The 27993-nt window shown below is 43.8% G+C and overlaps 1 protein-coding gene across 2 annotated transcripts in view; it reads right to left on the bottom strand.

Moving 5' to 3' along the window:
* Positions 1–10071: 10071 nt before the first annotated feature.
* The window catches only part of OLFM1 (olfactomedin 1), a 47923-nt gene continuing 30001 nt past the window's right edge, over positions 10072–27993 (bottom strand). For both annotated transcript variants that reach the window (XM_067541838.1, XM_067541837.1), the window contains exons 5-6: positions 17523–17629; positions 10072–11803 (exon numbers count right to left, since the gene is read on the bottom strand). In XM_067541838.1, the coding sequence (XP_067397939.1) occupies positions 11129–11803; positions 17523–17629 (782 nt within the window). In that variant the 3' untranslated portion in view covers positions 10072–11128. The remainder of the gene's footprint in view (positions 11804–17522; positions 17630–27993) is intronic.

The following is a 27993-nucleotide window of genomic DNA, read 5'->3' on the forward strand; positions in this document are numbered from 1 at the left end:
CGTCTTAAATAAAACACGGACACGGAGTCAAATCCTGATGCTTGAGCACTCAGCCAAAACGCTCATCTAAGCCCAAGACACTCACTTTGCCTTGTTTGGGAATTTGACACACCCCGCCCTGCAGACAAGTAGAAGGATGTAGCTTCTCCTATGTGCCTAGCTGAAGACTGGGTAAAGGACTCAAGATTTGATCCAGCGTGGAATGACCAATAACTGAAGTTTGCTGCCTAAAACAGAAATGCTCTGTTTACATTTCCTCAATTAGAGAATATCATTAAATTAGAATACGTCTTAGAGGAGGAAAAAAAGGTACATAGCTTCTCTTCTTAGAGTGTAAACTTTTTGGGACAGGGTGAAGGTCTACCTCTGGGTTTGTACAGCACCTAGCTCAATAGGGTCTCTGATGCTGACTGGGGCCCTCTTGCCTCTAATAGAATGCAAATATTAGATTATACATAATGCTAACGAACACATTACAGTAACAGCGCAACTATGGACCCCCCGGTTTTGGCTCTCTGTTTTTGGAACATGCAGACTGTTAACAATGGGTCATGGTCTACTATTTCGTAATCAGTTGCTGTCAGTAAACTAAGATACAGCAGCATTAGCTCTGTTGTTTGCAGCAGGGCTTGCTTTGCAGTAATGACAGTACTATGTGTTTATAGACCAGCAAACACCTCTCACTACATGGGAGGATTTAGCCCGTTGGCATTTTTGTAATTGTGGTTTGTAATTACTAATTACCTAAGCTACACGATGCCCTCTGGATAGCAGGTAAGCAATTGATCACACCCATTGTGCTGACGGGCGTGGTGAAGCCCAGAGAAAGCATGCATTGTCAAAGGTCACGTAGCGAATAAATGAACCCAGAAATCTTGAGTCCCAGTTCAGAGCTCTAAGAACTTAGGCCGAACTCCTCAAAGTTGTTTAGGTACCTAACGCCCATTGATTTCTATGCAATACCTCTGAGGAGCTAGGCTGTATACCACATTGCCTTCCCTGCTCCCCCTGGCCTCATGACCTAGCATCAGTGGCAAACTCTCGCTTCAAAGCCGTGATTCCCATTTAAAAACCGTATTGCGCCAGAGCAGGATTTTTCCAAACAGAGCACATGTGCACACCTTTTGCTAGAGGTCAAGATCCCTAGAAAATTACTACTCAGCTTGTAATCTAAAATCCCAGCCCAGCTCCTGAGAGTCACACTTACAGCTTCGCTTCGGCAAAATGCAATAAAAGTTTAATTGAATGTCTCCTTCAAGGAAGGACCTCCTTGAGTTGATGTCAGCTCCTCCGAATGACCCTTTCCAGCCAGAGTGTCTCTTTTCCATTATAGCATGCCATAGCTAATTTGACTGAAAAAGGAGACTGCCCAAAGTGAAATGAATGGCATGATTTATTGATAGAAGGCTTTAACATTCATTAAAGGTGACAAGTGCCATAGTGTAATGCTACTGGTGAATGTTAAATTGCCACAGATGGCAGATTTATGTTCTCTTTCCCCAAGGTCACTTGTTCATCTTAGAGGTCTAGATGCACCTAACTGGGGGGGGGGGGGGGGGAGATCTATGGTTGGGTGCAGATCTGGATGACTCTGTAGGGAGCAGATTTCCAAGGTGTGCACGCTCACCTGGAAACCCCGCACTGGGATGCTCAGAAATAGGAATGATTGCGTGTATGGGATCAATTTTTCATTTTGTCGGTTACAGTGCCTTTAGGAAAAGAGAGGGAGATCTCCTGAGCGTCAGAATTGGCCCATTATTGACACGGCAGTTTCAGCCAGGAGCTAACCAGGGATGATACTTCAAACAGGGAGAAGCAACTCCAAAGCTGAGAGGGTGCTGATGGCACAGCATGTGCTGCCCAAGTGAGGAAAGAGACAAATATCCATCAAAATCTATAGAGAAATCAGGTGTCAGAGTGGATAGAGCTGGCTCTGAACCAAAATACTGGCTCTAAATACTCCCATCCTATGTGTCTGACTGCTGCCTTTGTAACTCTGGACCCTGTCTACTTGGTGGAAGTACTGAGCTCCCTATCCGCCAAGCGCTCACTGAAAGCTTCAAGCTGCCTCTGCCCTGATCAGCCACGGATGATAGTGCAGTGACTCATTCAGAGTCTCTCCTTTGCTTCTTTCTTTTTTTCGGTTACATTGAACTTTTATTTGACAGATTCCCTTAAAAACAGTTGGGAATATAAATGACATGTTCAATAGAGATCAGCTCAGGGTTTTACAACATCCAAGAGAACACAAGTATCACATTATCAAAAGTCCTCGGCACAGCCTGAGAACAAAAGTCTAGTCCACACAGCATCCAAGAGCTGATGTTTGTCATGTATTCCATAGATCACCCTCCATCCCTGCTACATACCAAAGCTGCTTCCATCATTCCTCTCTCCAAGGAGATACCCTCCTTCCTATGATTCGACAATGGCCTCTAATAACCAGGCACTTATAAAATCGGGCTCTGGGATCACTTTTCAGGGGGAGAAAGTCGTTTTCAGGGGATTGTGCTTCCTCTGTTCCAACGTGTGTTGTGACACTGATTGACTTAGATTCACCGCTGAATTTGCTCAATGAGTTTGCTGTTGTTTGCACCAAACCCAAAAATACTGGCGAGGTTCATGTGATGCTCAGTGCTCATCAGAAAGTCTGCAGTCCTTTCACAGCTTGCCGCAGGTTTTGAGGGTTGCGGTGAACTCCCCCTCCCAAATTTAGATATCGGTTAAAAACTGTAAGAGCACCTAAATGACTTAAGAGCCTAAGTCCCATTTGCTGAAGTGATTTAGGCACATAAGAGCCTAAATCTTTTAAATAGAAATGTAGTGCGCAGCGGGCTAGCACACTGTAGATTTACGCCGTGGCTTTACACGCCTCGGTCTCCATGTGAACAAGCCCTTATCTCTCATTGAGAGTCGCAACGCCTGGATCCACAAGAGGACTTAGACATTGCAATGCATAGTGTCATGGTATCTAACCGGGAAAATCACAAGAACAGCACAGCAATCCACAAAACCGGAGTCTGGCGCTTGGGTTCCTGGTACAACAAATGCGGAGAGAGAGAGAGGTGCCCAACCCTGAGAACGCCAGACACTTGCCCGCTAGGTAGGAAGCTGCCTACATTAGCTAAGCCCCGGCCCTCTCTTGGAGATAGGTGCCTAAGTCCAGGCTGCCGGGAGATGCCGCCATCTCTTTAGCAATCCACAAACGGGGACTTGTCTCCCGGAGTCAGACGGCGTAGGCGCCTCAGGTGTTACTGGAGGGTATGAATTTAAGCCTTCGCCTCACTCCACACGAAATGGCCGGAGGGGGAGGTGGTGATGGTGGTGCCTCCTTAAAAACGTTTTGTGGGTAGAGCACCCACCTGGGATGTGAGAAACCCGGCTTCAGTTCCCCACTCTGCTAGTTGAACAGGGGTCTCCCACCTCTGAGTAGTTCTAACCACTGGGCTATGGGATGTTCTGACACAGGGATCCCTCAGCCTCCTCTGTTGGCGCTGTTCTACGGCGGCTAAATAACAGACGAGTTGCAGGAGGGGGAGTCCTGGGGTCCTATCCCCCACCTCCCAGCTGGCTGCCCTACCTTCTGAACTACAGCGTCATTCCCATCCTCGGTCTCTGGCCCAATGACTGTCCCACTGTGGATAGGTACTGAACAGCGCTTGGGCCGCCACCGCCAAGCCTCTCCTTCCCACACGCACCTCCTGCTCCAGCTGGATTGTGAGTGGGACCCCATCTAGGAGGCGGCCCCTGCGCTCGCCTTCTCGATCGGGCCCTGCGTGCGACTCAGGCAGGGGGGTGCCTGTCTTCCCCTGGTTTGTGAGCGGCTTTGGGACACAGGCGGGGAGATGGGCCCCCGGACACCGAAGTGGAGGAAGCAGGGCTGTGCCGCCGGGCCTGCAACATAGGCACGTCGGGAACCTTCGCCCGGAAAACGCAGGCGCCCAACGGGTTTAGGCCCTTACAAGGCTCGGCAGCAGTTTGGTGGCTCTCACTGGAGCCAAGGCTGGGACTTGGGCACCGACACCCGAGACTCGGGCACCGAAGGGCTGTCGTGTCCCTCGGCCTACGTCATCCAGGCATTTTAGAAAGTGTGCCCGTGCTAGGGCACCACCCTGGAGCTCACACCCTTGTGGCACAGCGTGGCACTGCAAGACCACCGCCCCCTTCGCCATGGGCTTGCCATCATTTACTCCCAGACCAGACTAATTAAGTCGAGATTGTGTGTGGCTCATTTATTAACTCCTCTTCAGGATACAAACTCTTTAGCCCTTTAAGTCCATCCTTCCTCTAGGAGCCTGGGTGCCAATACCAGCAAACCTCCCCTCCTAAGCTCAGGAATCGCACAATTTCCTCCTGGGCCAGGCTAATCATTCAGGTAGGCTTACCGTCCTATTCAGAAGCACCACATCCCTTCTGCAGGCTGGGCTATTAACAGTCACTGTCTCCTTATCTCAGGAACCTCCTCATCCTCCTGGGGCCAGTGTAACATAAGTTTATCTTTCTGCCAGTGTCTCTAGGTGCACCTCCCCTAACCTCTGCTAGTCTTTTAATAGGTCCAGGTGCTCATTAATCAGCCAGCCAGGCAGTTAATTACTGCAGGTGGACTGGGTTGGGCTTGTTCCCTTTAGAAAAGCCAGCCGAGGACAGAATGGGCCCTGATTCTTCTTTCAGGGGCCAGCCAGCCCAGCCCAGTTATTTCAGAATTTTGTTGTCTATGTTTCACACAGCTTGGGTACACTGCTTTGCTTGAAGCACTTTGAATATCCACTGATGATTTTTTTCTCCCCTTCTCTGTCAGCCACTGTGTTGAAACCGGCATTAGAAATTTCAAAGAAATATTAGTGAGACATGTACAAGTTTCATTGCTTCATAGATGAGATCTGGGTTTTTCCTGGTTTTGTTTTGTTTAATTTAGTATGTATTTGCTCCATACCAACAGCTTGCACAATACGATAAATATAGTCCATGCGCATCTGACCATAACTTAGTCATAAAAGGCCTAAATCTGCAATGAGCTGTTCACCTCCCAGGAGATGTCGAGCACTTGTAACTCCCATGATCTCTAGTGGGAACTGAGAACACTCAGCACCTGACAACATCATGCAGAATCAGACCCATAGTGACTTAATGTAAAAAGGGAGGTGTATATTTGTTTTTACTATGTTGTAAAAGTGGAGTTATTATGAAATCAGCCTATAATTGCCCTCTTCATAATTCCTACTCATCAGCACTCACTCAGAAGAGACTCATCTCTATTGTAGCAGCTAGAAAAATAGCAGCCACATTGACATACTTTATGACTTTATTAAAACTGGAGATTTTATATTAATAATTATAAGCTCCACAGCCATATTTCCCCAGTGAAGGAAATGTGTGCATTGGTCTTGTTCCAAAGTCATTTGTAAACATAAAGTATTGAAAGGCTCAACAGCTCTAAAACTTTTAATTTGAAACTCAACAAATTGCTCTGCAACATCTTTATGCTTCAGCTATGGCGCTTTCAGATAATGAGGAGCTAATTAAGGGACCAGGATTGTTTTTTTTTATGATATCTGTTTCCACATGGGCTCCGAGTTAACTGCTTGCAGAACTAATACAGGTCATGCAAGTAATGGGAAGGAAATGTTTTGTTTTTTTCTTCGTTTTTTTAGCTTTTAACTTAATGATGATGGCAGGCAATAATCTTTGGTTATCAAGAAGCAGACTTCTGGGTAGGGGACAGATGCCTGCATGCACGTTGTTGAAGTTGAGTGACTGCTGCTCAACCTAACAGTACAGAATCGTTCCCCTGTGTCTTAGTGTGGAACACATTCCCGAGGAGATGCATGCATTTCACTAGCCATCATGCATTGATCATGGACTTGGCAACTTCTATGCCAAATTATCAGCCTTGGCTTCCAAATATGTATGCCCACATATGACTGAGCCCTCAAAAGTGGTCAAAACCAGCCGTCTGTGCACCTGGATAGGGAATTTAGAATCAGATGAGCTGTAATCACAAAAGTTCATTTCTGGATTTCAAAGTCAAGGGGTGCTGAACAGGGGTTTGGTTCAGCCAGTTATAAAGACAGAGGCTGACTGAAATCTGAACCCAGCCACAGATGTACGTGTCACAAACACCGCCAATTGTGGTGGCGGCTCAGGCCAATCTCTTGCCTTGTACTTACATCCTCTCCTGGGATAATAGGGCAGCTTGAGTTTGGTTGGAAATTTGCCCTATCGCTCTTTCTAAGCAAGGACCATGTGGGAGGCAAAAAAATTAAATTGGAGAAAGGGAGAGGAAGATACGGGCTCGGAGGCTGAACAAAGTGAAAGAGGGAAAAGAGAAAAGCGGGAAGGGAGTGAGTGGAAAAGAGAGAGGACGAATCAAAGGGGAAAATGTAAAAAGGGAAAAAGAATGGGGAAAAAGAAATCAGGGGAGAGAGGGAAAGAAATAAAAGGGTGAGAACAGAGAGTAGAACTAGAGAAAGGAGATACAGAAGAGGGCAGGGAGATTTGGGCAGAAAGAAGGTGCAGAAAGGAAAGCAGTAGGAGCTCATGGGATGTAAGGGAGAAGAGAATAAGAGGGGTAGAGATGAAAGGGATAGTGTACGGAGAGATCAGGCAGAGTTGATCTCCCCTGCTTAGTTTCTGAGCTTTGGACCATAGTTATTAAAAAAAAAAAAAAATTGCTAGGCAGGTTCTTCTTCTCTCTCCCTGAGCTGTAGCTTTGAAGTAGACAAGGGCTAGGTTCATTCAAATTCTGTGGAAAAGGGCTGCCAGTGAGAGCTTTCCCTGAGTGGGAGGAAGAGTGATAGATACTCCTGGTCCTTTGTATATGTCATCATTATGACCCCATGGAAGAGAAGTAGGTAACTTGGTGCAGTACAGTGGAAGATGATGAATCTAGTAAAGACAGGAAAAAACCCTGGCCTGGTGAAGCCAAGAATGAAAGAGATAAGTCTTATTGAATTTATTTCTCTTTCCTTTGTAGAATCATAGAAGATTAGGGTTGGAAGGGGCCTCAGGAGGTCATCTAGTCCAACCCCCAAATCATCTCTTGATCATGTAAATGGTGCCTCTTTCCATTAATGGAACCCAACTCATCCAGAACTACAGATGAACCAGCTGGAGATCAATGGGTCAAATGAATCAAAGGACAATGATAGACCAAGTGCTGACTTGAAATACAGGCAAAGGCAAGGTAGTTTAATTCATTGCTCAGCTATAGATCCGGGATTAAATATTGCTGTTGTAATTGAATGCAGAATCTGGGCTCTCGGGTCCACTTAGCACAATGCAGCCTCTGAAATCCACACATACATTTAGCAAAGTCCTTTCCAAGAAATGCTTTCTGAATTATTAACTTCTCACACACACACACACACGAGAGCCAAATTCTTCACTGATGCAATTCATTGACTTGTATTTGGCCCAGTGTACTTCATATACCAAATAATTAAATAAATTGTGAAAGAAATGAATCCTTCTTGGACACATCTGCTCAGAATGGCTCATCCACTTGAAAAATAATGCACACCAAAAATATGTGACCATATGGTGTCCATTTATAGAATATGCACAACAGGTAAATAGGCCGAAGGTGCAGTCACTTTGACCACTTTTCTCATCTCATTAACTTTGGCACGTTAGGGGGAAAGCTGGTTGGTCTCTGTAATGTTCAAGGATATGAGGTTGGTTCAGTTTTGTATTAAATGAACTGGACTAGAAAACAGAATTTAAATATAGGATCGAGGCCGAGGCAATCCAGTGTACAGTGCGTGGCACTTGAGTAATGCTAGAGAAATATTCTATGATATACTTATGGTAACAATTATAATTCAAATCCATAAAGGGAATGAAAGACACAAAGAAAGATACGTCCTGATACACCTAAATAGCTGGGCAATTAGTGTGTTCTTGATGCAGTAAGGGCCTGATTCAAACCTTGTTGAAGTCAATAGGAATCTTTCCATTGATTTCAATGGGTTTTGAATCCAGCCCTAAATCTTTCAAAGAACAGCTGAGCTTCTCTTAAATGCATCCTTGCTCACAGAATGCACTTGTTAAATGGATACAATGCAAGTGCTTTAAAGGCTCCTTGCTTACCAGATTTTTTACTGCACATTGAAATTCGATACAATTGCCAATTATATTGTGGCTCTTTCTTCCCTTTTTTAACTTCTAGGAAGGAAAACCATTGCTATTAATCTATGAGACCTACAAATGTAGCAATTCAGTGCATTAGAACTGTGCTGTGTGATATATAATCAAATCCCCAGAAAGCAGCCCCCCATTCTTCTTATGAGCTTTCATTTCTGTAAGTCATCACCCAGGTGGGATTCCAAGATTTACACAACTGGCTCAGTAATCGAGTCGTGAAGAACCATCCCATGGCCATGATGCCATCCATTTGTGGGGAACTGCATTCTTTTCCTGGTTTATTTTTTTGCCTTCATCTTCTGCTGAAACATTGAGCAGGGATTATGTGTTCAGGCAAGAGGCCAAATCCCATATGTTCAATTTGCTGTGATTGTATTTCTCATATGTTCAATTTCCTATGATTGGTGAGCCCTTGCTACAACCGAAGTGGTCACTGGCAATTTATGGAATTCCCTGATAGAAGCCTTATCTAGTTGATAGCAACATATTTGCACTGTAATACTTAGCCGAGACGCCTGATTGCTGGTGCTCCAAGACATATCTGCTTCTCTCTTTTTTTGAAAGACTATAAGCTTATGATAGTAAAAGTCTGTGTAAGGGAAATTCAATGGGGGCTGCTCACATATGTAAGAAATGCAAGACTGGTCCTTTAATTATTACAAGAACAATCTTCCCAGCCCGCCCGACATGGATTCAATATGGGGACATGAGCCTCCAGTGGTAGATCACATGCAATTTGTCCCTCTCCTGCACTAATCTCCAGTGCATTGCAATAAGCCTTAATATTATTGCTGATGGTCAGAGGCAACTGGAACATGGCTTTGGGGAGGAAATGGCGATGGGGCACCATGTGCGTCACCGGCTCTGATGGATCAGCTGAGCAATGATCAGTAGGCAGAGGGCCAGATTGTGGATGTGGTGATGGGCCATCAACAGAGGAAGGGTCCATGGTAGTCAGGGAGGAGTGGGTCAGGGAGGCAGGATGTCTGAGGATTATGGTTTTGCAGGTAGTAAGAGGGGGCATATCGGCATCCACAAGGTGGTAGGGCCCAGAAAGCATCAGCAGCTTCAGCTGTCGTACACCCAGGGTTTATTTCAAGGCAAGAGCTGTATGCTATGGCACTCCTCAGCCCTATGAGTCTTCACAATGGGCAAAGACAAGCAAAACAACACAATCTGATGCTGAACTGGACCCAGTGTCTCTGACACGTGGTGGAGGATGAGCAGAGGCAATGGCGAGCCGTTAGGAACACTGGGGCTCCATGTCTTTCAAGCAGGAGGAGAGATTCGTCGTTCTAATATTGAAAACACTGTAGTTTCAAACTTAAAGTCCAAGGTTCGGTGTCTTCACCACTGATGAATACGGTGCAGAGAAGCCTCACGTCAAATGCTGCTCTGAAATCCACCGGGTTTATTCCAGGATATAGATCAGGAAAGGCTCAGCACTGCTGGGAGCAAAAGAGTCCGTCTTTGTTGGCAGTGAATCGATACAGCATCAATGCTTTGCTTACTTTTGTAGTAGAGACTGTTTATATGAATGAAATGAGGAATTTAACTCCTGAAAGCAGAAGATACTTACTGCCCAAACCCCAGGGGCTGAGTGAAGGGCAGGTACACATCAGGCAGAGCTCGTGGGCAGCGATGCATACACCGTAACCTAAACATATGCATAAGTCCTGCAATTGAAACAGCATCCACCTGTTTCTTTGGACAATGCACACTGGAAAGCAGACAAACCTCTGAAATCCCTCATGCTACTGCTGCCCAGTGCCAGCTATTATACATAGCTAGCCAATTTTTCTTTCACTGACACCCAAAACAAGATGGCTGCTCACAGCTATTATTGAGAACGGACTTTTTCACTATAATTTACTACTGTTCCACCCTCTGCATTCACACGCCCCGTACACAATAAACAAAACAGGGAAGTCTCCTAGTATTTTTATTGTTCCTTAGCTAACTGTGGATAGTACAAAGTTTTCCTCTTTAAAAAAATGTATTTCCTTCACAATTCCATCCTCATAAGGCTTCATATGGGAATCTGATGCCACAGAATATCCACAGAAGTTATTTCCATCCACCATAACACTATGTAGATATTATAATAGGAAGAGAATATTTTTTAAATTATCAACATGAAATTGGTTACCTGTGTATAAGGGGTGAACATTGATTTATTGTAATTGTTTTAGAAACGAAACCATCATTTATTAATCCAAACTACATCATTGCATTTACAACATTCATTGCATAAACTAGACATACAAAGTTTTGCCACCTCCGGTAAATAACAGACATACATGATACAGTATATTTGCTGAATACATAAGTTCAAACAATATGGATACAACAACTTGTTCATAATACATACTTAAACCATCGTGTTTAATAGTTACTAAGACACAGATCCATGAGCTACTTTGGGTCTCAGCACAGTTAATCTAAGAGACAAAAACACAGTTGAGAGACAGTAGCTGCAATGGAATGCAAGTCAAACTAACCAGCGTTAGTCTTAACCAAAGACCAAGATCGCTCCTTCAGAGGTCAGCTTCTCCACTTAGAAATACAAATCACACATCCATCATAGCTGACCATGATGTAGGAAAATGTCCATGCAACTCACATACAGTTAGAGAGAGAGAGAGAGTCTCCCCAATGATAATTTCCAACAGTCATTGCCTTACTTCTTTAGCGTGTACTGTAGATTTGCTATTGGAACCGAAACAAAACCAAAAAATGTCAGTGTTTCTTAAAGTGCAGTTCCAGCTGCAAGTATATGATTATTCTTAAGTCTATATAACACAGGCTTGGACTTCTAGAAATGTAGAGGTAATGCTGATCTGTCAGGTGTATGTTGTATAATCCTCTGTGACGTCATACTTTATTTTGGCAGCTTTTTTTTTTTTTTTTTTTTTTTTAAATAAGTGTGTTTCCTTTCCTTGACCTTAGTAATTTTTTTTTAAATTAGTTTCTAGACAAAAGTGGACTACAATTCATCAGACCTGATGACATGGAAGAGGGTGACGTTGTAAAGTATCTGATGCCCGTTGTTCCAAGCGTAGAGGACTCGGTCCTTAGGGTTGTAGTCTAACATGGAAATGTGTGAGTATTTGTTTTGGAATGGGATGTCAATGTACTCATAAGTAGAGGCGTTGGTCTGGTAAGCATAGTGCACCTTGGTTCCTCCTGAGTACCCATTGGTGACGTAGAGCGTGCCACAGATGATAAAGGCCTCACCAGCGCTGCGTTTCGGGTAACTGGTGTTCCAGGTCTGCAGGCTCTGCAGAGTGTTGGGGTCCAGCTTGCTAATAACAATGTTCCCCGCATTTTGATTGGTGGCATAGACAGCCCACAAGCCATTTTCATCCACCATGAGGTCAATGTCGGAATGTCCACCCCAGGCGTAGTGGTACATGTTGTTATAACCAGCATAATCCAGGCTGCGGGTCTTGAGGATGGTCTCTGTTTTCAAATCAAACCTGATGATTATGTGGCTTTGGTATTTGTTGAAATAGATCGAGCCGTTGTAGACCACTTGGCCAGTGCCAGACCAGGGGTGAGGGAGACGGTGAGAAGTGAAATTGTCTGTGTTCATGAAATCCGACATGCTTTTGTACTCTCGGACAAAGCGGTTGTTGTGGTAGCTATCCATGTACCAGACCTAGGCAAACAATGGAAACATTTCATGTTAGAAGGCTGCAGAGAACCACCATAACAAATGAGCAATACAGAAAGAGATTCCCTCTCCCCCCTTTCTGGAAGATATGAAGGGTGACAACATCAGAAGCTACCTTAGAAACTAAACTAGATGTTAAAAGGTAACAATCTGAAGATTAAACTAGGGAAGCCTAACTATGAGGGAAAAAAACTGTTATCCTTTTCCTACTGCGTCTCATTATACTTGTGAGGAATGGGTGACTTGTGTGGGCAGATTCTTTCTGACCTTACTTGTTCTAGAAGGGTTGCCCACTAGTTCAGCAGCAGAACGCACATTCCAAGAACCTGCTTATTCAGAGACTGGCATGGAGGTCTGCAGTTATTAACAGTGCATTCTTTTGTGGGCAGGCACAAGAAATACAGAGCAACTTGCTGGGAGGAGATGCTCAAACTGGCAACCTGTTTGAAAATGGTGCATTTGGAGGATACTCCCGATGATCAAAAAAGCAAGTCCACAATCTAAAGAACAACTGTCTTGAATTAACTAATGCACAAAAGCTTTCCAAGAGGGAGAAGCTAACTTCTCTCCATCAGCTCTGTAGTTTAAGCTGTTGCCTTGAAATACAAGGTGGTTGTCATTGTCCTTTGACAGGGCAATTAACATCTTACTCTGCCCAGACAAAAACAGTATATTATGTTGATGCCTCTTTTGCTTCCCGTAGGCGTCATTGTGGCAGCATTTATTAAATTATATCATCTGCTGTGTGGAACTCCATTAAAGTAGCATGCACAAGAATAAGAATGCAATTGCTCATTGTCAAGGAAATTCACTGGAAAGTTCCTATCAGTTTAAAAATCCTGCTCTCCTGCAACAAAAGCTCAAAGCTAGGGTGTTACAACACAATAGATAAAAGACATCAAATCTCACTCTTGTTAGATTATTGGTTGATAATGGAGATAGTTTAGATTATTACTTAAATGTCAGTTCACTAGGGACACAGTCTAGATTCTTTACAAAAGGCTTAAATCGTTTGCAACCAATACTGAAGCAAATTACAAAGCAATACAGTTAGCGAGGAGAAAAAAAATCTGTCCTGCTGATGACATTTTGTATGCAGCTGCTTAACAATAAGACAGCTGCTTTCTACATCAGAAATTGTCTGAGATGGAGGAGAGATAATAAATGAAATAGTAGTGGGGATGACTTTTAGGTGTATTTGCACATGTTTTAAACAACTACTACCTTGATCTGTATGGTCCTTGCAAAACGTCTACTGAGTTCTGTGGAGGAGGATTGAACGCTTACGTGTCAATGGAAAAATTCAAGTTAACTGCAGATGTGCTAAGAAGGCAGTGTTAAAACCTCAATCTGGATTAGGGTAGGAATTGGGATTCAGATTTTAGGTTGAAATTCTGGCCCCATTGAAATCAACAACAAAACTTTCAGGATGAGGATTTCACTGCAGAAGGTCAGACGTAGATTGAAGAGCCTTGGTTGATCTCATGAGATTTTGACTCCATCTAAACTGGAAAACAGATACCTTTTGGTTCTGGATCTGCCCGGGAATCAGATGTGTAAGGAGTGGAATCAAACCCAGAGATTTTTAATCTAATCTCCGCACCATCTGAAATTTGAAGGGGTTCGATTGAAACTCCTGGTTCGAGCCCCTCTTTAGTTTGATGAGCTATCCTCAAAAAATGTTTCGGGAAGTATTTGTCAATTTCACAGAGCCCTTGTTTTGATCAAAAATGTAAAACACAATTATGCTACTTCCAGAAGAAGCTGCACTACCTCCTGTAACCAAACATACAGCAGATGTCACTGAAAATGCATGAAACATCAGCTGATCATATCCCCACAGTGCCACCATTGCCAGAGTCATATGAAATCATCTGCTCTCGTATGGATATGAACATCCACACATTGTTTTTGGTTGCTTATCTTAGAATGGCAAATTAATTAGAGAGCTCTGCAAAACATCTGCAGTGAACTTCAAACGCAGCTCAGGTTTGACACACTCTGTAAATGTGGATGAAGGATGTACACACAACTGCAGTGCTCCATGCACTTCCCTTGAAAGGCCTGCGAAGAGCTTCAGAAGGTCCCAGACGGAACAAGACTCTGAGCCCCTTGAAAAAAAGGGTCAGCAGGGTGGTAGAAAGAGAACATCTCAGGAGAAGGGATGTGGCATTTCCCCCCTTCAAAGATGGAATTTATTGAACTGGGAGGTTCCAATGGCTTGGTTAAAAAAATTTTTATCTTAATTTAACTGGGAAATTATGGCAATGCTTTAAAAAAAAAAAGAAAAAGAAAAAGAAAACCGAGCGTTCTTATTGCTCTGCTGCTCCTATTTCATTATTTGGCATTAAAAAGTAATAGATGCCAAACTCTCTGGGTATTTTTAAAACCACAAAAGCAGATACCCTTGCTATAATGCTAGCATTTTAGGGTGGCTGAATCTGATGAGATTCCTTGCTTCAGAAAACAAGCGATTGATAGCATTGTCTTGAGCCAGACAGTGCAATCTGGCTTTGAGTTAGCTTCTTCCACACGCAGCTCTGCCAGTGCACATCAATCCCAGCCTTCAACATCCTCTTGCCATTTCATTTCCAGACTTCTCCTGAGAGACTCACAATCACACCCAATTGCATTCAATGATTTCATGACACGAACAAATGACCCATTTAGGGACTGGGGCAACAGTTCGGTCACCATCCAACATCAACTTCAACCTCTGCCACTTAATCCATGGCATGTGTGTATGTTTCAAATAAAATCTATTGTAAATAACATATGACAGTCCCTTTTTGCGCCCTTCCTACCTACACTAAAAAATATCATTTACTGGAGAAAAGAAAATATGTGACAGCTATTAAAGAGAGGCCTCCTAGGTGCTAAGATAATACAAATAATTAATGATAGACAAATAGCTTTCAGAAGATGCTAGGAACCACAGAAGGCCCTTATAATGCAATCAGCCAATTAGAGTTTGTTCTGAAGATGTAATGGCCCTGATTCCCCTCTTGCACCAGTGTAAATCTGGAGTAACTGCACTAACATCAGTGGATTAAGTAAATACCCCCAAATGTCCAATCCTGTGTCTTGTTGAGAGTGAAATGGGAAGTGTTCTGGTTTTGCTCCATAATTACATTTTTAAGGAGGATAAGCATAAAGTTTGGCTTAATTATTATAAGAAGTGACATCAGACGGATCCGGTGCAGCCAATCATCTTGCTGAACCATAAGCATTTATGGACTTTAAAAATCCCTGCACGCATATGGATAAGCAAGGCCCGGCCTGACAGTAGAATACAATAGAACTGAGAATGAAACCAAACACAGCGGAATAATGAGCAACGATCTACTGTCACTCTGCCGCACCAGTGCCATGTAAAGTCATTAAATCTGCATCGGCTGGAAGGCACAATAGCGATAAACGCGTAATGAAGGTTTGTCACCAAATCACGGAACCTCAGCCTTGAAAATAAGCATTTTAGCTTCAGCTTGACAGTTATCATTATCTGGCAACAGAGGCTTGTTCCCTTTGACACACTCTCTGCTTGTGCCAGTGATGTCTGTAACAGGGACGCCTGGGACTAAAATAAAACCCCTTTCATCGGAATTTTGGTCCTTGCAGTTGACTCAGAGTCTCTTGAGTAAGGCAACTAAGGAGCTGGCAAGGAACTGGAGTTTAAGGCCAGGAGGGATCATTAGGTCATCTAGTCTGACCTCCTATATATTACAGACCATTACATTTCACCCCATTGCTCCTGTACTGAACTCAATAACTCAATAACTGTACTGAACTCAATAACTAAAGCGTATCTTCCAGAAAGACATCCCATCTTGATCTGAAAACCTCAAGAGCTGCAGAACCTACCACTCCCCTTGGTTAATCACCCTCACTGCTAAAACCCTGTGCCTTATTTCCAGTCTGAATTTGTCTGACTTCAGCTTTCAGCCAGTGGTTCTTCTCATGCCTCCCTCTGCTAGATTAAAGAGCCCTTTAATACCCAATATTTTCTCTCTGTGAAGACATTTATACACTAGAATCAAGTCACCCCTTCTTTTTGGTAAATTAAACAGATTAAGCTGGAAGGTAGAAGAGACAGACCGTCTGTACCTCTGCATAGTGCCCTTGGTTTAATGCCCATGTTCAGAGCTAAGAAGCTTCTCTGAACTGAAATCAGCTTTGGAATTATCAGTACGTATCTTCTTTCTAGCATGCTTCCTCCCTGTCTCAGCCAGGAAACCAAACCAAGAGTGAGCAATTCAATTAATTTGCCCTCCCACCCTGCCTTCACTGTGCCTGCTGCCTCCCCTTCTTTTGACTAAAGCCGCATTAAACAATAGTGAATTGCCATTTCCCCAAGCTTTTTTGTTTGCTTGTTTTGTGTCCTGTAACCTCCTCAGCAAATGCCTTCAGATATTTTCCATTCCGTCAGTCATTGGAAACCTAGATTGATTCTCAGCTAGTTATTGGCTTCCCACCTCCTTGTGATCAGAGCTGAACAGTCTGAATTGAAAAGACCAAAACAAAGCAAAACACAAAAACCTCTCTCGATGCACCAAATTAATTCTTCACAACAATGAAGGTGAAGGAAGGAGGAGGAGGGGAGATGCAGCTTGCTCAGATGACTATCTGAGATACAAGCAGCAGTGCTATAGAAAATAATGGGGGTTTGATGGCCCCTTCCCATTGGCTAATAACTATGGGCCTAATTTTATACTGACTTGCACCCTGAGCCATCATCTACCAGTGTTTGTTTGGTCCAAGTATGATAAATACATCTAGATTTGAACCACACGCCAAATATTGGAGCCTCCCTCTCATCTGTTTCACAGAGGACACATACCTGTTCATTATACGTTAGAAATAAGTATGCTTCAGACCAGGAGGCCTTTAAAAAAAAAATCTAAGGAAACATTGATTTTACAGAGAACTGGCTTTTGCCATTAGCTGGCTAAACAGAAATGTGAACTCATCAGAACAATAAACAGCAAATGGATTTTAACTCAAAGCTGATAACAAGAAGCTCCTGGAGTGCTTTTTGCGCTTGTGACATACTTGGAGTTTGCATTCAGGTATCCAGGCTGAAATAAGGACATTGTCTTACTGAGCCCCCTAGGAATGTGCTTCATAAGTTAACAGAAACAGTTACAAATGTGGAGCAGCCTGCCTAGAATGAGTTTGATGGGTCTCAGTCCAGTTCCTAGTGCACTCACGTCCTCTCCACTGACAACCCAATGGTAATCGGCCCTAACAGGCAAACTGGGTTGGCATTCTCAGTAGGCAGACTGAGGACGGCCTGAACGCTGGAGATGGAACGATGTAAGAGCTGCATGCCAGAGTTGAGGCAGGTTGTGGTGGGCAGAGGGGAAGCATGTCCCTTCCTTACCAAAGCTCATCAGTGGATAAACAGAGAACTCCAGTGGCTGTGAGTCTGGAACCTTTCCGTGAGCAATCAAATTCACAGACAAAAATAATCATTTGAGAAACAAAATAAATAAATAAACCTTCCCCCTTCCAATAAATAAATAAACCCAACCAAGAGGCAAAGCTTCAAGAAGTGTTACAATGTGCGTTAGTAAAGCTCCGAGATGCATTAAGGCTTTCCACTGTCTTCAGTGGACCTTGGATTGGACCTCTATTCAGAGTCTTTGATGCAAAGTGCTCTGAGTAACATGTGTAGGATGGGGGGAGGGAAATATTGTGATCTTACCTTGTTTTCACCTTCTGGAGCTAGAGGGTCTGTCATCCATGATCCAAACCTTGATCCAGAGGTTTTTATTGTGACTGGGTCACTTATTCCTGTCAGCTTCCCACAAGCTGTAAAATAGTGGAAAGTCAGTGAGCAATGCAACGAATGAGTGTGCAGCAGACCTGAGCCTTTCAGGACTTAGTAGCGCTGATGAATGACCCTGGCATTAAAACTCGTCCGCGTTGCTGTGACATCACCTCTCTCCAGTTCAAAGGAAGCTAGTTTAATTAAGGGCAATTCGACGGCAAACGACTGTCGGATGCTTTTGTTTATTTCATTCCACTTAATAACAATTGTCCTTATCGTAGTGCCCCTAAGAAAACGAGCTTTCCCCAAAACAGCCGTATTGCTAATGTTGCAGAATAGCAAATGAGAGGAGTTAGGGGGAGAAATTAGCTGTATAGCGACTGCTCAGTTTTGTTATCATAGACCTGGTGCTGCTCATTCTGAGTTCCCACACATCCCTCTTCCATATTAAAAAGGTGGGGCATTACATTGAAATATACTTATCTTCCCAGCAAAACTATCTACCCGTACCTATCTCATCTTCTCTGGTGCCCATCCCCATAGTACCCGAGCACCTCACAGACCTTAAAGAATCTTCTTCATACACAAACCACTGTGACGCGGGAAATTCTCCCCCACCCTATTTGTACAGATGGGGAATTGAAACCCAGCGAGATTAAGGGCAGGAGTTTCAGAACTGCTGCACCCCTGCCGCTGTCATTGGCTTTATCTGGAGGTTTGGGTGGTCGACATCTTCGAAAATCAGGCCTTAGCGATCTGCCCATGGTCACACAGGGGGTCTGTGGCAGAGCCAAGAAGTGTGCCCAGATCTCCTGATCACTAGTTTAATGATCTAACACACGGCTTTCCTTCCGGCCCACGCTAGTGAGCTCGGCAGAACTGGGAAATGAACCTACACGGAAACATGCCCATTGGAACTAAAATCTGATGGCCAGATTTTGTAAAGGTATTTAGATGCCTCAGGATTTAGATACGCAACAAGTGGGATTTTCCAAAGCACCTAGGCTCCTAACTCCCATTAATTTCAAACCCACTGAATTCAGTGGGAGTTAGGTGCCTTGCTCACTTTTGAAAAGGCACCTATCTGCATCTTTAGGTGATTACATACCTTTAGAAATCTGGCTCTGATGTTTTAACCACTCATCCATTCTCCTTGCTGCATCAATCTCCTGTATCAATCCATCTCTTCCACGGTTCCATGTACTAAAATATAATCTGTAACCTTTCTCAGGAGTCACACAAATAAATATCAGCAAGTGCTTCGTTCTTAGTGGCTAAAACATAGCCACGTGGTGATTTCGTATTTACAGTAATCCCCGCAGGTTCCAGTAACACTGCCATTCCAGGCTGTTGAGACGCTTGCCCTTTAGTATATATGCACGTGAGAATGACAAAGTAAAATGCAGCAGAAGGAACTGCAGATTGATACTGAATGTACTGTTGCTACAGGACCAGTCATTTAAATTACTAGCACCGGTTTTGCAAAGCAGCTCCTGCATAAGCATGTCCTTAATAAGCCGACATAAGGGTAGAAGAACATGGATAATAGTGCAAACTAAACTTGGGAAGGTGTTCCCTGGCTCTTTTCTTTAGGTTTTAAAATCTGAGAGACTTCAGTCAAGGAGAAGGTCTCAGTAGTAAAGTGAAAGTGGAGTGTATGTTATTGCCAGTGGATTTTGAAGCTTGAACTGAACCTGCACTGCAGCAGACATGGTGTCTTTAGCCAAAACTGGAAATCTGGGGCCAGATCTTCAGGTGGAAGCTGGTTGTAGCTCCACTGACATCAGTGAAGCTGTGCTGGTTTCCAGCAGTTCAGCATCGGGCCCTTGATTTTTAAGCTGTTATTAAGAACATGCCTAAGATTTCTGGGATACCTATTTTTTGAGTTTCCCCTTGGTCTGTTCTAATTAGCCCCCTGATGGCTCCTTAGCTATTCGGTAGTGGGTGCAGACATGGACTGAGATTGTTACCACTGCTCCAGCCCCTTTACACTGGGCAAAAGCACCAGAGCAGTGAAAAAGGACCCTACATTTTCCCTTAAAACTCTGGATCTATCTGGGGGGAGATTCCCCCAACAGAGACACCATGAAAGATAGTCATAAAGCTGCCTTCTGAGCGCTCCCACCCACCAAGTCTTGGCACAAGGGGTAAACGGGGGGTGTGGCTAGAGCTGGGAGGAACACATCAGGGGCAGGGACACAGACACATCATTCAGCTCTGTGGAAATTCTGGGCCGCCCTGTGGTCCATTGAGCAGCCCAGGGCGGCTGATGTCACTTATAAAGCTGATATGGGTAAACTGGTGTTGTTTGCAAGTAGTTAGGCTACAGCTCACTATGCATTTAGCTGGAGGCACATCTATAACAGCTTCCCAGTCGGGTACTAGAGCTGATCCTATTCCAGAGCTACGTGTCTGGTTTAAATCTGTCCTGAGTCTCAGGTGCCAGTGGGCAAAATCTAAAAAACTAGGGCTAAACTGCCAGGAATTTACTTCAGTTAGAAACATAGGACAAGAAGGGAACTCCTCGGTCCTTGAATCCAGCCCCTGCTTTCACAGGTAACTCCATCATATAAACCTATTCATAAATTTAGCATGTAGATCAAGAACCTATGACTGGAACAAGGACTTGGACCCTGGACCCTCCGAATAAAAGCCTGATGCACTACTGATTTAGCTACCTGAGTTTCAACAAAGCAAGGACAACATCAGTAATTATTTGTTATTGGCAACTATAAATTCTTTGCACTGCATTGGGAATTTTAGTGGCATTTGTTCATTCCAGCCAAGAAGTAACTACAGTCATTACACAATGGTCTTTTTCATGCAATTGCTGGATATAAACCTAGGAGGAACTGTTTGCAGGGGAAAACTCTATGAGGTTCTGAATGCTTTCTGCTAGGTGTAATGACCCCTTCAACGTGAATCCAACTCATCAAATGGAATCGTATATCCCTTCTATTATAAATGAATACATCAATAACTTGCACACATACAGCCTTCAATCTCAAACTGCTTTGCATACATTAATTAGTTAGGCCTCAAAAGGCCTCGGTCATTAAAGGTTCTGTATTGTTGTCCCATTTTACAGCTTGGGAAGTGGAGGCACAAATAAATGATGTACTTTGTTCATGGCGATACCATGCAATGAGTCAATGGCAAAGCTGGAACTAAAATCCAAAATTCCTGACCCTGAGGCCCCTAATTTAACCATTAAACTATACTGCCTGTCATATAACCTTTTTTTTTTTTAAGCTCCTCATCAAATGGGCCTTCTTTTTGGTGCTCCTAAATGATGCTCCTTATTCACACTTTAGGGTTCACTCTTGAGTTACAAAGAGCAAGCCTCTCAAACTTGTAGGCGCTGAGTATTTGCCTACATAGCAAACTCCGTCTTTTTTGTCTCAGAAACAAGAGTAGTAGGGATATATGGACCGCCCCCTAGCCAGGGCTCCTGGGTGGTACAGCAATAGAAATAATTAATAATAATATGTGCAGGATTCTGTCATTATATTTATGCTTCTTTATACTCATATTTTTCATACTGAATATCCCAGTATTTGGGTAAACCGGAATAACCCCAAATAGCTCAGTATTTCTGTCTCTTTTAGCTTCAGGGAACCATTTATGATGCTTAAGTAGTGCGATTTCAGCCGTTCGGAGAGTATTTCAAGTCACTGGATGGTGAAAATAGCGTAAGATGACATGGCTTTGCTTTATTTTGTCTCTACAAATTAGTCCCTGAGGCAGGGGGAAAAAAGGCTTGAAAAAACAAACATGACTGTACAACTGCTATGGAATTCCAGTCACTCGAGGTTTTTAAGGACAGGTTAGACAGACTTCTCTCAGGCATAGTCTAAATACACTTAGCCCGGCCACAGCATGGACAATGGGACCTCCTGAGGTCCCTTCCAGCCGTACATTTCCCCCAATACTGTTTGTCACATTGAGTTGGGTTCCTGTAGAGACCGACGGCCCAGGGCTAGAGAATGCAGTGAGACCAATGCCACTAAAACACCAGGCTGGCTCGGCAAATATTGGTCTAAGGCTGAGATTTTCAACGCTCAGTTCATTGGTGTTCCACAGGATAAGTTCTCAGTCTCGTGTCTAATAATTCCTTCTTTGGACTGTGCCGTCACTAGGTCGCCCTGGAGGGAGGTGAGGGCACACTGCAGCCAGCTAACAGGGGTTCCAATTACAACTGTCTTGTCTTCACTAGGCGTGTAAACAGGGGTTAAAATACATCTTTTTACACAGCCTGTGCGTGAGGCGTGGTGGCCGAGCGGCCATTTATAAAGCCACATGGTCATTAGATTAACAACAAAGGGCTTGGTTGATTTGGGACTCGACGGTTCAAACTTATCATGAGTCTATAGCACGACCAGCCAAGTCAAGGTCTTGCTTCTCTCCCAGGGATAGATTCTCTCCCCCATCCTAGGACATGCCCTCACCCAGCCCCTCCTCCAGATGCTAGCAGGCAGCTCAGGGCATGGAGAAGGTGGCGGTGGGGAGGAGGGTTATGCTCCTTTGAGTCATGGAGTGGACTCTCAGGCTGCACCGTCTAGTGAAGCAGCGCTGTGTGGAAGCATAAGGAGAGAGGCACCAAAGGCCATCAGACGTCTGCCCTGAATTTGTTAATCTAAGAACGCATCTCCATTTGCACTCACTGGAGACGCATCTAGTCCAGTGTGATTTTACACACACTTATTTTATCATTAGAAGCAGCGGGATCTAACCTCTTTCTTTGCAATGACAGTCCTGGAAATGGAAACTGACTTTTCTTTAGCAATCGGAAAGCTCTGTACTGATCTTGCCTTTGTCTCCTGGATGACAGACTTCTAATCTGACTGCTAATCAAAATGCAGCTGGGATAGATGGGTGCATGGTAGTGAGGGGAGGGGAGAACACACTTGCTCTCTTCTGGTCCCTAAATTGTTAAATTGTGAGGCAGGATGTTGTTGTTGTTGCTGCTTTGTTTTAGGGACCAGTTCCCTATTCTGTGCTGAGCCCCATTTCATATTAGGGTGTACACATTCTTCTGAATCCCTGCAAAGGGAGCAAAATCCTTTACAGGGATTCAGAAGAGTCAGCATCTATCAGTGCTTTAAGAATCAAGAGGATGCTTGGAAAGGGAGGAAATTGCAAACCTGCAGAGAACAGCTACCATCTTAAACTCACCCTTTAGTTCAAGGAGCAATTCTGAGTGATAGTCTCACTACTTCTGCAAGAGTTCTCTTTGAAACATTAACGAAAACCTCCACATTGCCATATACACGCACGCACACGCACACCAGGGTCAGGAAATGTTTTCAATATTGATTCTTCAGTAAAGCATAGGAGGAGGGGGAAAAAAGCACAAGAGGAGAGGTACTTTGGCTAAAGCAAATCATTCTGCTGCAGTGTGGAGTTCAGGGCAATGGAGGATGGGAGAGGGAAAATGATACAGACAAGAAAATGGGAGGGGGGTTCAAACACTGTGAGAGGTCTCTGTGGCTAGTCTAGCACCTTCAAGCTGGCCAGGCCAATGCAGAACAGGTATTTGATAGCATTTTAAGGTAGTAATACTGTAAATAAGACTGTGAGCATGGCTAGGAGAGAGACTGGGTTTTTTTTTTATTTTCTGAACAGTGCCTACCACAATACAGGCCTGAACCTTCACTGAGGTTCCTTTGCACGTCTCTAATACAAATATTTTTCCCCAGTTATAGAGCTGAGCAAATAACTAACAACTAACTTATTCAGCAAATTTGGTTTCATTTTGTGCCGGTGGAATATCAGTGAGCAGATCCAAGTTTTCCTTGAATTTGTTCTAGGAATGTAATCAATTCATTCCATGTTCACGTTCTATATACTCTGGAGTAGAAAGGAACCTTAGGAATGTAATCCATTTTGGTTAGCTGCAATTGACCAGATAAACTACATGACAGGGCATGCATGGAAGCACTTCCAGGGCAAATACTTGCGAGCACAAATTTCAAAGCCTATTCCCACAAACGCTTGCTGCAGAATTCACTCCCTGCAAATATCTGAGCCAGTAACACTCAGTTGCATGAATGGTGACAGCAAACACACAAGAGCATGGCCAAAACAAACCTACTTAAAATATACCCATACCAAGTTGCAGAAAGTTGCCTGCATGATTTGCCCAGCTGGGATGGTATACATGGGATTTTTCATCCCAAAACATTCTGTAAACTGCTGGGCTAACTCATCAACCCAGGAAGGAATCAGGGCCATGCCCATCTGTTTTAGATGCTTGCCTCTGGGCCCATTTATCATTCAAGCACAAAACTCAAGAGGCAGCACCAAAATAAATCAATTCCCTTGACCAAACAAGAAGCAGCTTTTTCCCTTGCCTTTATCATCTCCCCCTAAAAGAGGCCACGCCCTTCTCTTAAATGCCCTGCTGAGTCATGTGACAGGCAGGGAGCCCTTACCCCTGTTGCTGAAGGTTTTATCCTGTTGCAGATTCCCCCAAAACTTCGTAATTTACATAAAGAAATCACTTCATCCACTGCTGAAGTGCAACCACCTCTGAGATGGAGCAGGTTAAACAACATACAACAGCACTACACAACAGTTTGTGAAAAGCAGTGGGCCAGAGTCTTAGCTGTGGAACTACACAGAGGATCTGTAGGGAAAATACAATTACCCCCACTTGGAGCTGAGCCAGTAATGGGATTATTGGTGTAGACTATAGGAAGGACCTGCCATTTTCAACACCCACTTGTTTCCTCGCAGAAAAATACCTGCAGGTGTTGCAACAGCCTGATTTTCAGAGGTCCTGCTATCAGTGTGAGCTACTGTTGCCCAGCACTGCTGACAGCCATCCCTTTAGCTCTTAAAATACATTCCTACTCAGCAGTGTTCCAGGGGGAATACAATGGATTGGATTGAACATGGCTCCTCAATGCACTAAAAGTCCAGCACGTTCACGGCTTGAAATCAAAGGGCCGTTGCACCGCTGAGCTGCTCTAGTTTTGCAGCAGCCTATCACAATTGAAACACACAGCGCAACAGGGGCGTAAAACGGACGTAGCACAGTGGGGAGGGGAACCCCAACACTTCGACAGAGATTGGTGCAATGCACAAAAGGAATTCTGTCTTACTCCGAGAGTGGAGTGCTAATAAACTCCACAGAGTGGGTTACTTGTGCTTTTCCCCCAGGGCCAGCCTGCCATGCTCTTACCCATGTTGAGTAGTACCTTACTCGGTGAATACTTCCACTGGGATCAGTAGGGTGGGGTTAGATATGGAGTAGGGTGCTGCACAATATGAGTGAGTGTATCACAATCTGACCCTAAATAGGGAGTAATGGCGAGATCCTAAGCAGAATTGCCAGCATGAGAAGAGGCTTATTTTCAAAAGGCCCAGATTCTCACCCCCAGGGAACCCGAGTTCAGTGACGTACTGGGATGGATCTGGAGTCTCTTGTTAAAGCACTGAAGGGAAGGTCAACCTGGGCTCCCTGCATCTGACAGAGTCACCTTGCGCCAGATCCTCAGCTGCTGTCAGTCACCATAGCTCCACTGACATCAGCTGGCCCCTTCTCTCTGGGTCCTGCTACATCATCCCTGCATGGGACGACTTGTCCTGGGCACAGACATTTTCAGCCACGTCTCTTGCACCTCGAAAGGAGCAGTACAAGCACTCTGCTGCAGTCTCAGCGGAGCCAGGGCGGTTCTCAGGAAAAAGGTGCAAATGCTTTCCCGCAAATGCACTTCACATATGTTTGTCTGCCAAGTGCTGCAGACGTCCTCCTGGAGGAGAGCTATGAATACCGCAGTCTGCAAATAGACACTTGTATTTTTCAGCAGGCTGACCTCAGCCATGTTCAACGCCGCCCGCTCTTGTGTCCCCTTTCTGCAACATTTAAGTGACTGGCTCAAATGGCAGGCCAGCATTTGCAAACGTGGGGCCCAAATCTTCAGCTGGTGTATAACAGCATAGCCCCATTGAAGGCAGTCATCTCATGCTGAGTCATACCAGTTAAGGAGGCCAGCCTTGAGTCTTTAAAATTAGATTTCTAAAACCCTGTCAGTCACCTAAATATAAGTGGCCTTAGAATCAAAGATGCTGAGCACTTATAAGTGTCATTGACTCCAATGGGATTTGCATATGCTCAGCATTTGTGATACTCAGGCCATTTGTATTTAAGTTTCTAAATAGAGATTTAGGAGACTAACATTAAGCATCCAGGTATGAAAATTTTGGTCTGAACAAAAAAAAAAAAAAATCAATTTCAAAGCTGCACGGATGAGTTTTCGTGCAACCTGAATTTTAAATTCATACACATGCGCATTCCTGCCAAGAAGTGCTCACATATGGGATTATATGTGTTCATCCTATCAGAGAAGAGGAACAATATCATGTGACTTCTCAGCCCACCTAGGCAACCAAATTCATCTCTTGAATATTTGTGGTCAATCCACAAAAGAAACAAAAATTAGCTAAGTTATTTAGCAAATGAAACTTGAACAAATAAATACATTAGGGTAATGACAAGAGCTAAGGAATTTTTGCCAACAGACGAAGAGAATTAATTGTGTTTGCTTAGCTCAAATTAGATTCCTGCATCCCTCCATTATTCTCCTTGAAATCACACATATCTTTGGTCCATGGGTTATTTATCACATGTTCTGGGGGCATTTTTATCGAAGCCCCTGGTTAAAATATTGGCAGTACTGCTGCACTTTCGGAGACAGCTGTGATATTTCTCTTTCTGCTCTAGAATGTTATTTTTTTTATTAATATGCCCACTCTTCAGTTCCTACAGTTCAAGTGACTAAAGGTCAGCAGAGAGCTGGCACTGGAAAAGAGAAAGCGTCTCTTATTCCCCAAGAGACAGAATGGGAACATAAGAGACAACCAAAAGCATTAGGTTTGAAGAGACACTCCCTATTGTAGGACAGAAAATAGATCACTGCTTTCCATTTGTTTCCTCGTGTGAAACCCCATCTCTTCCTTCAAAGGAGAAGAAGTAAATACGGCTGCTTTCTCAGAACAGAATTGTCTTCTGGTTAATGCATTCGACTGGGCCTCTGGAGATGTGAGTTTAATACCAGCCTCCGCCACAGACTCACTTTGTGACCTTGGACAAATCACTTCATCTTTCTGTGTCTCAGTTCTCCATCTAGAAAATGGGGATAATGATACTTCCTTCCTCAGGCTCTACCTCTGGCTTGCCTGTCCAGAGTGTAAGCTTTTGGGGGCAGGGACTGTCTCTCACTGCAAATATATGCAGGCCCAGTTCAATGCAGATCCAATCTTAGCTAAAGCCTGGAGGTGCTACCATAATAATAATACGAAATAATAATAACCGGGTTACATTTTTCTTTCAAACATTTAGGGTAAAACTCAGAGGGCCCAGTATAAAGTCTATGCACCATTTATGTGATACTAAAGCCATATTTTGAGGTCTTAAGTGGGGCACAGACCTTTGTGCTGTGAATTTCACCTTTATAGCACAGATGTGGAGAATTTTTCTTTACTATCCAAAAACCACTGCAATATTGTCCATGTTAAATAACAAGGAGCCACAGTGACATGCTTTGCATGCATCTCTTCTGCAGGGGGGGAAAAGATGCTTTTCCACTCTTATTTTTAAATCAAGGGGCCCGATCCTCGCTGGTGCAAATCAGCCTAGCTCCATCAATTTAGACTGAGCTGATTGCAGAGGACCTGGCCAATCTTGTTAAGTTTCCTTCTGAAATGGGCTTTTCCCTTCTTCAACAGACAGAGATGGTAGCATTTTCAAAAGCATGTACACAATTTAAGAGCCTAAGCTTCATTTTCAAAATGGGTTAGGCACCAAGGAGCCTAAATCCCATTGACTTTCAATTAGACTTTTGCTCTAGAGGGTGCGTGTTAACTACTTGAGTCACTTAAACAGTTTTGCAAATTTTTCCCTTTGCTCCCATGGAAATTTGTCTGTGTATATATAATGTTCTAACTGAATTTATTTTCCTCTGTGGGCTTTTAACTGACAGGCAGGTTATGAGGTAACAGATACAGGCTAAAATAACAATAGTAATCAATTTCTAATGGGCGGAAGCTCCTAATAAAGATGGAAAGGTCTAAAAACAAACAGAAACAATCCCAATAGCATAGACAGCAGAGAAATAAAGTGGTACCTTGCCAAAAATATACAGCGAGGAGAAGAGAGCTGATCTTTACTGAAGTCACCTGAGAGTATAATTTCAAATGTGCTACCAAAATAGACTTGTGGATCAGTTAATGTGTTTAGATGACTTAAATTGCTTAACAAGCAAGTCAATAATGTAAGTGGAAATTAAATCAGGATGGAGCAAGTCAACAAATGTTGGGGAAATGTCTTGCAGCAAGTAAACAGAATGCAGCCCCCTCTCTTTTTCTCAAAGGGCCAACATTTTCACCCTCTGCCTTGGGC

This window comes from Emydura macquarii, unplaced genomic scaffold (genome assembly GCF_026122565.2).
Source record: "Emydura macquarii macquarii isolate MOO-44397 ecotype Brisbane River unplaced genomic scaffold, CSIRO-AGI_Emac_v2 contig_691, whole genome shotgun sequence".
In the NCBI taxonomy this organism is placed as follows: domain Eukaryota; kingdom Metazoa; phylum Chordata; order Testudines; family Chelidae; genus Emydura; species Emydura macquarii.